This window comes from Sylvia atricapilla, chromosome 1 (genome assembly GCF_009819655.1).
Source record: "Sylvia atricapilla isolate bSylAtr1 chromosome 1, bSylAtr1.pri, whole genome shotgun sequence".
Classification (NCBI taxonomy): Eukaryota; Metazoa; Chordata; class Aves; order Passeriformes; family Sylviidae; genus Sylvia; species Sylvia atricapilla.
The window spans coordinates 37101873-37114377 of NC_089140.1; the positions used below are offsets into that span (position 1 = coordinate 37101873).

At 38.4% G+C, this 12505-nt stretch overlaps 1 protein-coding gene across 5 annotated transcripts in view; it reads left to right on the forward strand.

Moving 5' to 3' along the window:
- Positions 1-12505, forward strand: part of KAT2B (lysine acetyltransferase 2B) — a 39840-nt gene that overhangs the window by 12525 nt on the left and 14810 nt on the right. For all 5 annotated transcript variants that reach the window (XR_010743675.1, XM_066319744.1, XM_066319754.1 and 2 more), the window contains exons 3-9: positions 1185-1330; positions 1834-1923; positions 3698-3879; positions 6136-6327; positions 8815-8921; positions 9519-9644; positions 11066-11202. Coding sequence is in view for 4 of the 5 variants with exons in the window: in XM_066319744.1 (XP_066175841.1) it covers positions 1185-1330; positions 1834-1923; positions 3698-3879; positions 6136-6327; positions 8815-8921; positions 9519-9644; positions 11066-11202 (980 nt within the window). In the remaining variant the exon portion in view is untranslated. The remainder of the gene's footprint in view (positions 1-1184; positions 1331-1833; positions 1924-3697; positions 3880-6135; positions 6328-8814; positions 8922-9518; positions 9645-11065; positions 11203-12505) is intronic.

Genomic DNA, 12505 nt, shown 5'->3' on the forward strand with positions numbered 1-12505 from the left:
TTTTTAAAGTTCTGCATTACAGTGTACTTTTTACTTGAAGCTGAATAAAAGTCTTGAATTCAAATCTTTTGGTATCATACTAAATTTCTCAAAACAAACCATCTTTCCTGGGTGGCCAATAAATGAGATTGTCAAGTCAAGTGTTGTTTTTCCTCACTAGCTCCCCGACTAAGGAGTCAGATTTCCATTGAAAAAGTACATTAATCTTAAGAAGTAAATATAGATAAAATTTATTAAAATATAAAAATATAAAAAATAAAAACCTAGTATGCCCGAAGTGAAAAGTATTTTTCTCTTTTTTTTGAAATGATGTTTTCTTGTCCTTTCAGAGGAAAGGATATGCCTACCAGCTACATTGGCCTGGAGTCAGCCAAACTCATTGCCTTTTGTAACGCAAACATCTTCTTTCTGGGAGTTGACTTTTTGTTTTACACTGCCTTCCTTCTTACTGCGGACACTTGTTCAAATCAGCTTGAAATAAATGTCTGGCTTTACAGACAGAGACCTCAAGCTTTCGAAAATTACAGATATGGAACTGTATTTACGTTTGGAGGTGATAAAAGGGAGTTTGTCACTTGGAAATTGTAGCATTTGTAAACTTCTGAACCAAAGAGCACGTACAGTCTGCAAAGTCTCTGTTAATATAGTGTGTGCACAAAGCACAGTTTGATCTGAAATGATATGAAAGCAAGGGACTTAGCCAATAATACCCAGTTTAAAACTAAATGGCATTTTTCAAAACTGGGGTTTTTTCGCTCTTCACAACGGAAGGTGCTGCTTACATCTGGATTACATAATTTATGGAAAGTATGGATTTATTTTCTTAGGGCAAGAAATCTTGTCTCAAAGATGTAGCTCTAGGACAAAAATGTATGTAGTTAGTTATATAGTGCAACATATTAATACAAGCAGGATTTGTGTAGTCTGCTTTAAGTGTTAACAGATGATGGGATTCCAACCAGCTGCCATTCCTCTGCTGCGGAAATTACCACCCCGGTCAGCCTTTACAAACTGTTCTGATGTGACACAGGTTTCAGTTACTTCTGATAAGATGTGTTCTGTTTAAATAGGTTATTAGAGGATCAGTGCCTTTACAGTTAAGGCTTCGTTGGAGATCTGAGCTGTAGTTGTGCTATGGGCTGTCTCAGTAGCCTTTTACAAGTTTGGGTTTTTATTTTGTTTAGCTGCTCATGTTTCTCATCTGGAGAATGTGTCTGAAGAAGAAATGAACAGGCTGCTAGGGATTGTATTGGATGTGGAATATCTATTCACCTGTGTCCACAAAGAAGAAGATGCAGACACCAAGCAAGTTTATTTCTACCTGTTCAAAGTAAGCTGAACTAGTGGCGTATCTTCTCATATTTTTCACTTTGTCACGCATAAGCTGATTTCATTGCTGTTCGGGCACGGATTGACTTTATCTCCCGAGACAGTTTTTCTCTAGGAGGATTCTCTACTGGGTAACCGTGGGCTGGACATTCTGGTACTTGCAATGTACTGATTCTTATTCCAAAAGTCATCCAGATGGTTAAGGAACTGACCCTGAGTCCTGTGTATAAACTGCAGTCTTCAGTCACTGACACACCAGGAAGAGTCAGTTGACATGGATGGTAACTTACCTGCCTGCATTTCCTCAGAGGAATCTCCTGTATGCATTTCAGAGAAGGTGATCTCACAGTGAAGTTTAGTAATTACAAATTCAGGTGATTAAACAAGCAGATATATAGCCAGGAGAATTTCAACACTGCTCACAGGGTGCTGTGCCCTTGTGACTTTCATTGACACTGGGTATGAAAATATACTGACGTTTAAAAATTTGTCTGTTTTTAACAGCTTTTGAGGAAGTGCATTTTACAGATGGGAAAACCTGTAGTGGAAGGATCTTTGGAAAGTCCCCCATTTGAGAAACCTAGCATTGAACAGGTAAAGAGTCAAAATGTGGGTTTTGTCGTTGTGTGGTGGGGTTTTGTTGTTGTTGTGTATTTGCATATTTTTAATTTTATTTTGGTTGGGGTTTGGAAGCTTTGTTTGTTTCGGTATTTTTTGCAGTTTGTTTTTCTTTTTTGTAAATGTAAGAACTGGTTTTGAAAGCAGGGCATTTTAAGGCACTTTGCAGATATTTCTGTGTTCTGCTTAGGGCAAAATAGGGGGCTATAGGAGATTTCTGTTGGTTCTCCTTTTAGTGTTTATACAATGGTTACATTATTTGACTTCTCATCATTGGTCTTATGCTTTAATGAAACTGACTTTTTTGTGGGTTTAGAGAATTAACTTGAAATGCTACTTTTATGTGGGCAGTTCTAATCTTTCTTTGTTGCAAGTGATGAAAAATGCTGTTGAAGTTTTGAAATCCAATATTAAAATGACACTCGCTTTCTGTGTATCAAGAAAAATGTTACAGTCCAATTCAGTGAGATCATAGCCTTCTCTTTCAAAGGGTACACAAGCAAAAAACAAAGCTGAAACCAAAGAATAATTGAGGCTTTTATGACTCTCAGTAGATAAAGAACATATGACAAATCCAGTTTTTGGTTAAGCAAGCTCCTAAGAATGCACTTTTGGCAGACAAGTGGGCCCATGGTCTGCAGTGAGACTATGCAGAGGCTCACATACCTCGCTGAAACAGGAGCTCAGTGTTTTCCCATCTGTGGATGAATGGATGTTCTATTGTTAAACAGGATAATTTAAATGTGAAGGCTGTTATATGTAGTAATTATTTCTATGCAACTCTCACTTCTTATCATTTAGGAAGATCAAACCACTTCATTGCTGAATTTCTGAGAAGTCTTCACTTTAAGTTCTCCTTTAGTTTGAGTATAAACAAAAAATGTGTCTGCAATCCCCCATGGCTCTTAATCCTTAAAACAGACTCTTAAAAAGGTTTTGTACAATGCAATTTTTTGTCAAATTCTTCATAATGTTCAAGTTGCTTAAGAAAATAAAGCGTTGAGGTTAAAGGGTAATTCTTACATCTTATTTTGAAATAATTTTCTTTTTAAAAAAGACCAATATTTTCAATTCTGTTTTTAGCAGCTCAGCCACACTACCAAATAAAATAATTTGCTAAGCACCGCTATTATAATGGATTTATAAAATATATGTTGCAGCACTTTTAGTCACCCCTTTTAATCATGCTCAGTAGAGTTTTTTTTCAAACTGGACAGTGTCCAAAGTGCAATGAGGAGACATGATTGTGAAGTATTAAGACTTCTTGAAGAAATATGAATAATATGATCTGTAGACATAAACTGAAGTAGAAGTCAATAAGCCTTAATCTATTAATGAAAAGTAGCTGAAGAGTTTTGAGGATGATAGTTGATTTATGTATAGATTAAAGCCCACCAGAACTTTCTGTGTTCCCTGACATTGAGAAGGAAGGAAAAAAGGAATTTTTTCTTCTTTCTCTTTCCATCAGCTGCTGAGAATAGGTTAAAAACACCTGGTTGTGCCTCCTGCTGTGTACACAGGTACCAGCCTGTGGCATCTGCATGAGTAGCTGAGCAAAGAGTTCATGGTCTTTGATATTTCTTTTCCTTCCCACACAATGCAAGTTCATGATAAACATAAAGTGAAGAATGTTTGAGGACACTCCTATAAAAATTACGGCTAAATTATTAAACAGAATAAAATTAATTCAGAATTGACATAATTAATTTAATTTAATAATTATTAAAACATAATTTTCTTGCTTTTCAAGGGTGTGAATAATTTCGTGCAGTACAAATTTAGCCACTTGCCCTCGAAGGAAAGGCAAACAATAGTGGAGCTGGCTAAAATGTTTCTGAACCGCATTAACTACTGGCACCTGGAGACACCTTCCCAACGAAGACTAAGATCACCCAATGATGATATTGCAGGGTATAAAGTGAATTATACCAGGTAATGCTGCTTTTGCTTGTTAGGGGTCTTCCTTATGAGTAGGGTACAGGAGTACACCGGTATCTTTTTGCCACAGATGGGTTTTGTGAATTCTTGCAGCCGTGGCCTTAACATGAAGACTTAAGGGTTTTTGCGCAAGTGTATCAGTTTCACATGCATCCTTGGGTCTTGAGAGATGTGCTTTATCAGCCAAGAACAGGGCATAGAGGCTGGAACACTTGTATCTACCAATGCTTTTGGAAGGCCTGTGTTTGTGAAGTGCTCTCAGTCTTCTTAAGATATGAGCCTCATGTAAGATCCCAATTTATTATTCAACTTAAAAAAAGAAAAAGAGAGAAGATACATTTACCACTGCAAAACATCAGTGTTTGAAATGAAGTCACAGAGGAATTGAAAAAATCAAACTAATTTTGCAAGGGCTTGAATGCTAAATGGGGAACAGATATTACTAGGTTCCTTAAAATTATAGTTCTTGTTATGACCATTTAATGTATTGTTAGAATTCAAAGGAATAACTTAGTCTCTGGAGGATGAAGAGCTAGGATCAAAAGACATGTCTCTATTTATTTTCTTTTTCTCACAAGAGTAGTGCAGTGCTTTTTTCAGTGAGCTCAGTGAGAGCAGCTCAGGGTTCTGCCGGTCAGCAGCAGGTAGTTAACCTCTGGCAGCACGTTGCTGTCAGGAACGCCCCGGGCATCTCTCCTGACCGAGGGTGAGCACCACCTTCTGGCTGCTTTTCTGGTGGCCTTTGCTCTCACACACCTCCTCTCTACCAAGGAGAGCAGCAGCAAACCTGTTGTGAGTGGAGACTCTGGCTAGTGGCAGAGCAGACAGTGCTGTGTCTGTGCCTGACCCAGATGTCCTGTCACCTTGAGTAACTGCCATAAAGGGCACTTACAATCCATGGTGCTCTTAAGGCCATGTTTGGTAGGTGTTTGACCTCCATTTGTTTGTGATAATGGGTGTCAGCCAGGGGTGGTAGGAGTTAAATCTTATTAGGAATCGATACCTCATTGGTTCTGTTTGGTGGCTTTTTGTTGTTAATTATTCTGTCACTTGTGTTTCCTCAACTATCCTGCCCACAGTCCCTAAGGTCCCCCCGACCCAAAGTGCACTTCTTATCTCTCACTTGTCATTGTGAGCTTCTCTCCTCTGCGTTGTTGAGGCATTGCTCAGGGTGCTGCTGTGCACCATAGGCACACCTGAATTTTTGCAGTCACCAATTTCATTTGAGAACGTGAGGATTTGAATTAAACTGTATCAGAGTTTCACATGCATTCTTGTGTTTTGAGAGCTGTGCTTTATCAGCCAAGAACAGGGAGTAGAAGTCTGTGAACAGCTCTATCTCACAACTCTTTTGCAACTCATATTTGCAAAGATTAAGGCTCAAGAGTTTGGGAGAACATTTTGAGACAGGCTGTATGAGGGTCTGGATGAGGAAATGTGTGCAGGATCCAGCACAGTATGTTTGCACCCAATTCCTAATATTTTCTTTTCATTGCTGGAGCTTTCATAATGGTTGTGGTCTGATTCTGCCAAAGCTCCAGATACCAATGACTGTTCACTTACACACAGATATCAAAATCTTGTTTATACGATTAACAGATATTGTGATCTACATAGGCATTGTACTCCTGAGCTGTCTTTTTGGTACCATAATCTCTTTTCCTAGAAAAGAAACATGACATGCTGTAATTTTCCTTAGTGCGAAGTTTTTTATGGATGGAGATACTGGTAATGAAAGAGTAACAAGTCAGACTATAATGGGAAGGAGCCAACAGGTGGAAAAACAGGGCGGGAATCCAGTTGGATTGGGGTGGAGCTAGCTAAAAGTGTCGCCCATGTGGCCTCTATGTGGGGAAAGGTAGAAGTTTAGAGGGTAAAACAGGCTATGCTAAGGGTCTTTGGAGTCAGTGGCAGGAGATGTGTGAGGCTGAATGAATGAGCTGTGGACAGAATTCCTGACATACCCATGAATTTTCTGTAATCTATGATTATTGTCTGGAACTGGAGCACTTTGTGTAAACTAGACTGCAGAGAAAAAGAATATATGGAAACTTAAAAGTACTTGGTTATCATTTCTCTAAAAAAAATGGGCAGTATAAATGCTGCTTAACTCTGTCCAGGCTTGAAGTGGAACTGATTTATATGGTCATATAGCTCTCAGCTGCATTATAAATGATGTGGGTAGTGGTTTTATTGCATTAAGTCATATGTTAGATGGTGATAATTGCCTGGCTTTTTTCCTCTTTACAGGTGGCTTTGTTATTGCAATGTCCCTCAGTTTTGTGACAGTCTACCTCGGTATGAAACCACCCAGGTTTTTGGTAGGACATTGCTTCGCTCTGTTTTTACTGTAATGAGACGACAGCTGCTGGAGCAGGCCAGGCAAGAAAAAGACAAGCTTCCTCAAGAAAAACGAACACTAATCCTCACTCATTTTCCAAAGTAAGAGGTCACGGTGTGCCTGCATTCAAAGTAAACCAGCTACTTCATTGTGGAAAGGGAGACATTACTGGGAGATTAAAATAATTTATCTTTTTTATTCAGTAGCAACTGGATACTGCAGCTTTCTTTACTACCATAACTTAGATTAGTGTATTTTATGTACTCAACTGCTTGCTTTGTTTTGTCCTAGGGTTTAATTTATGAAAAGGATTATTAATATTGCTGGGGGATTGTGCTTTTTACCTTTTAGCAGGTATTGTAGGTCAATTACTTTCCTTTTCTGCAGTCCTTGGAATAAGTGTAGGTCCAGACCTCCAAAAACATGCTCACATCTGCTTTGGTGATAGAGCCTTAAAAAAAAGGGGGATGTTGTACTGAGTTTATAAGAATTTCAGTTTAATTCAACATTGTAATGGTGAACAAAATAGTCACTCCACACCTAGAAAAGATGCATTTATTAGAGAGGAGTCAGTATAAAACTGCATCATTGAATTCTAAACTCATAAATTTCACACCGAGTATCTTTTCCAGTACTGGAATGTTGAGGACAATCTCTCACAATAAAACAGCAATAATTACCTGTAGGGGTATTGAAACATGCTCAACTTTGACAGTCCTTAATTTCAAACATTTTACTGGTGGTAAAGAGGGATATTGATGATGACAATCGTTCATTGTGATGGATTCCTGTTAAAATAGTGCATCGCTTTAAAAAAATCCTTATTTTACATGGGTAGCTTGGCTCTCCAAGTCATACTTGAAAAGCCTGTCCCTCCTAACAGGAAATGGACAACCTATAGAAGACCTGGTGGCACTGATGCTGTCTATGCAAGCTACTGTGTTGGGCCAGAAGATGGGTTAGAGCTCAGGGAAATGAAAAACAACATGAACTTTCCTAAGCTGAGTAGAGGCAGGATTTGTTGCTCCTATTGTTCTAGTTTATTTTACCACTTTGAAAAATGTACACTGTCTTTGAGATAGACTGTTATGGATACAGGAATGTCTGTGCATGTCTGGGAACAGGATCATGATGTGGCCCTGAAACAGATTAAAAAAATGCCTTAACGCTCCATTGATGCAAAGAACAGATTTCTGGAGGAAGTAGGTGTGCGTATGTCCCTGTTTTCACTGCCTTTTAAAGCCTTTTGCAGTAATTTGAAAAGCATTATTATTCCTTGCAATTCCTTTTGATATTCTGCTGGGGAAAAAAAAGACAAGTACTGTTTGCAGATGATCTGTGGGAAGTATGAACAACGTTTTAAATCTTTCATGTGCTGTACTTAATCTGAAGCATTTGTCTTTCCTCTGGCATTGTGCTGAGTGAACCCCCACAGAGGAGCTGTGTCTCAGGGCATGGAGCCTGGCATTGGCACAGGGCTCCCCTCTGCCCTGGGCTCTCCTTTTGGGCCAAGGGAGCACCCACGGGTTGTCTGTGCATACCTTGGAAGTACTTGCTAAAGGGGACGAAGGCAGAGCCTCTGTGCTGCCTGGAAATGCAGCTTTGGCCAAAGTTGAATTTGTCCTTCTGCTCTGTATCACAGATGGTCAGGTCACTGTTACAACTTTTTAGCCGTTATCACCTGTATATACAGCAGCAAACATGGCACATTGCTTAGGTATGGCTGTCCTATATACACTACAGAGTCTGGCTTGATCCTGAAAATCTCTATCCTGTTCAAGGAAGCTTTACTCAGCAGTCCTGTTGGTTTCAGCTGAACAGTTTCCATCCATATAGAAGACTCCAGAGAGTAGAAATGTGCCTTGTCGACTTCTAGTCTGAAAAGCCCTTTTGTGCAACATAGGATAAGCAGCTGTCTTGCTGCTGGGAGGGAATTGGTGTATTAGCCCTGAGAGGGTGAGTGTGCTGGAGAGTCTGATCTGTGGAATATAATAATGCTAAGAGAGGTTTAAAATCGTGCTGTTTCTGTAACTGTACCAAAGCAAAGTGAAAATACTGTTATGCAACCACAAACATGCAATTAAATGTTACAGTAGGACACTTAAAGGAATGAAAATATCTTCCTAGGAGCATTGTTAGTAGCACTGGAATTTTATCAAACGCAGAAGGCAAATGCAAATGCTTCTGCTGGTTTATCAAAACCAGTTTATCTATTGGTTTATCAAAACAGACATATTTTGCCATCATTGTATAACATCAGTCAACTCATAGCTTTCTCATTAGTGGAGTTTCAATCTGTAAAAGTAGTTTGTAACTGTCTTTTTCTGCACTTGCAAATTAGATAGCTATTGCTTGTAATCAGAGGTAAGGTTTCTTAAGTGAAAGCACTCTACTCAATTAGGATACTTCATGTCTACTCTGGCTTGTGATTTTTGCATGTGTGTGGGTTTTTTTAATAACATTGGCCAACAGCACTTTCTTACTTAGTAAATGTTTTTAATTTAAAAACATTGCAAGTGCTTATTTTGTAAAAGAACCTGTTTGGAATGATCCCGTTAAGTTGATATTTTGTCTGGTTTTGTGTCTAGGTTTCTGTCTATGCTGGAAGAAGAAGTGTACAGCCAGAATTCTCCCATTTGGGATCAGGATTTCATGGTGTCTAGTTCCCGAACTGGCCAGCTGGGAATCCAGACAGGTAATTTGCATTTAGTGATGGGTAACACAAATGAAAACTGCATGATTTAAGACTAATGTGGGGCTTTTATATATATATATATATTAGAGGGAGAGAGATGTTAGTCTGTGACTTTTTAAAACAATAGTTTCATTCTCTTAATTGGTGAATCAGTTTCTCCCTTTATTGAGTTGATTCGTCCAGCCAGTCTTAGAGCACTGTAAATTGGACAGATGAAGCTGAATGATGAGATTTTGCTTTTCAATAGAGCCTTACAAAAAACCTTTTCACGAAGCTAAATGCCAGCAGGCTTGGCAGGTGTGTGAAGGAAGTTTGTTTTCTTAGCTTCTGCTCAGCACTGCAAACTAATATAGCCTGATGTTTGCAATCCCTATTATCCAGCAGTCCTTCTTTAGGTAGAATTTAGTTTAGAAGAATACACTGAGATAAAGCTTTAATGTCTCTGCTTGTGAACTGGTGGCATTGCTCTGTTGCACGGTGTTCACTGTTACTTTTTGGGTGGTGGGTGTCCATCTTTGTGACAGTCTTTCCATCAGCACCAGAATGGGTTCCATGACCTGATTATTTTGTGTTTGTTTGTTTTTTATGTCATTGCAGTTATCAGTCCACCTCCTGTTGCAAGATCTGTTGCATACAGTGCAAGTCCTTCATCTCTGGAGCAATCCAACAGTGGGAATATGAGTCCAGCTTGTAAAGTTTCTTCTGCCCTTGACCCAAACTTAGGTAATGGAGAAGGAGCCTTGCCTTTTGACTTTTGTTGCTATTATCAGTAGTTGCAGTATATGATAACCTTTGCCTTCACTCTACATTAACAAACTTGAGGTGTTTTTGCTGAAAGATTTGCGCACACATGCCTTTTTCTCCACTATGGTAATGTTTAACTCACAGAAATGGCAACTGTATTTGCAAAAAACCCAATTGGTTTGTTTAAATTAAGTTAAAATGGGGAAAGGTCTGCTGGTGTCAAAGGTTTTTGAAAAATACTTTTCTTGGAGTACATCTATTACAAGCCATGAGGAGAGGTTTCATTTAAATAATGGCAGAGTTTGGGTTTTTTAATCTTTCAAGGTATTGAAAATGCATACATTTGAGCAGTGAAGAAAAAACACAGACACACCAACCAGGTTAAATTTAAAACTTGAATGAGGTTAGGTGAAAAAGAAAATACCAAAAACCCTTGTAAGAAAAAAGTTGGTGGGTGCATAAATTCTCATAATAAATCCTTTTTCAAATACCTCTGGATTAATGAGCCTGTCAAGAGATGTTGCTAGGTCACAGAGATGATCCCAAGCTCATGTAAAGTGAGCCCTCAAAGAAGGAGAAAAACCAAAACCAAAGTGAATTTTTAGTCTCAGTGAAACTTGGATTTTTAGTCTACAGAGAAACTTAAGGCTGCTCCTAAACTGCATAGTTTTTCCTTAATGTCATTTCTCAGCCTCATAAGTGAGAATGAACAGGATGATGAGTGGGATAATCCTGACGTAGCACCTGGATCTCTGTTACTGTACCTCTGCTAGTCCTTGGTGGACTGTTCTTCTATGAATTTAACTAGTTACTCTTGCTATATAATACAAGTGGCTCTGCAGTCAATAGGGCAGTTTATAATTAACTTGTTATATTTTGGTTTGGAAATTTTATATAGATTTTCAAATATGTATGATGCATCAGACTATATGTGCTGCTTGGTTTACAGAAGACGTGAAACAAATATATGATGGATACTTAGTTCCAGTGAATCCTAAAAGGGGGATTTCATGTTATCCAGAAATAGGCACTGCAATTTGTGTATTGAGCACTGACCATCCAAGATAGCGGCACAGAGGTTCCATGCAGAGGATTTTTAAGCAAAAGGAAAAAGCAAATAGTTTAACTGTGAGTTCGCAGAGGTGTAGTGGAAGGAGAAGTATATTTTTCCTGCTTTGTGCTAATACCCCAGTGCAAAGAGAAAATTGAGAAGTGATAAGTATTTTTCAGATTTCATTTATTTCTCTTTGTCTATGGGGATAAAAAAACAAAACAAAACCAAATAAACCCAACCTCAAACTTGTCATATAAACTGCAGGATATGACAGAAGTGCTAGACTTCATAATGCTAGCCTGTGACAGCTTGGTTATTTCTAATTTGTCCGAGTTCTGTTTTATAGGGGAAAAGAGAAAAAATAATGAACCCTATTCTCTGGAGGACTCTAAAAGACCAAGGGTTGTAGGAGATATCCCTATTGAGTTAATCAACGAAGTAATGTCAACAATTACAGATCCTGCAGCAATGCTTGGGCCAGAGGTGAGATATAGGCTTGGTGTTGCAAATGGTCTGTTTGTAAATGGTCTGTTTTTAGTAAATGTTCCACATGGATAGAATGTGATGAGATAAGAGTCCTGTCAAGAAAAATAGACTTTGAAAGAGTATGATCAGGTGAACAAAAAATACTGGTGAAATACATCATTAACATGAAGAATAGTTCTGCGATTTTCTAAATGGGTTGTGTACAGTTAACAAAGAGACTTGTGAACTATTGATAATAAAAACATAGATCTCAGGTTATCCTGTAAGGTGCTTTTGTTACAGAATGGTTTCAGAGTATGCTTTTTACTGCTAATCATAGATACAGTTCATAAGATGAGGTTAAATAGGGTTCAAGAATTGCAGCAGAATGAAAGATCCAAAGTTAAAACCTGTCTCTGGTGCAGAAACTGATCTAAACAGTTATTTGCTCTGTCTTCCCCAGTTGCTCTTTTTTTCGGCTGGAAGAGGAAAACAAACAGAATTGCGGAATTGTGCCATGTACAGAATTGCACTTTTTTTCCCTTGGCTGGCTTTTCCTCCTTCTGTTCTCTCTGCCAGGCTATGTTTTGCCAGCAGCTCATTTGCCAAGATTTAGCTAGAAACTGCTGAAGATTTGGAACCACCTACATTTCTTATTCAAACTATGTACTGTGACTGATGGCTCTGCATATTATAAATGCTGTGCCAGCCTGGCTGTTGGGGCTGGCAGTGACTAGAAACCCAGCAGCCAAACTTTGCTCAAAAAAGTAAACAGTATGTGCATGCAGAGATGTTTTGGCATTATAAAATGATCTTGGAAAAAATAAGTGAAATAAATTTTCTGTATTAATTTAATCTGCATTTAGATCTGTAGATGCAATTGCTAGATATGTAACATCAAATCCTGTAGGAATAAAATTATTTTTTTAGGCTCTTACAGTAGTGTCAGAAATAGTGGAAAGCACTAATAAAATGAAAAAAAAAATAATATGACTTTTCCTGCACCACCATTAAAATATGTGATTTGCAGTATGTGTGGGCGAATCCACAAGTGATGCCCAAGCTGGCAAAGAATAAAGAAAATATGAAGACTTAGTGGCATAGGTTTCAACTGGATGAGTGATATCCCTCTAGAGGTTTTGGAACTTTTTGAGTCATAACCATTGTTGTTGTTATCTGATCTGTATCAATATAAATTCAGATAGCCCTTTGTAGACTATAGTCTAGACTTACATCTGGCTTATTTGATGGCATCCCTTCTGCAAAGGTACATTACAAAGGCAGTCATTGGCAGTTCTGTTGGAGAAAGGGAATGAGTTTT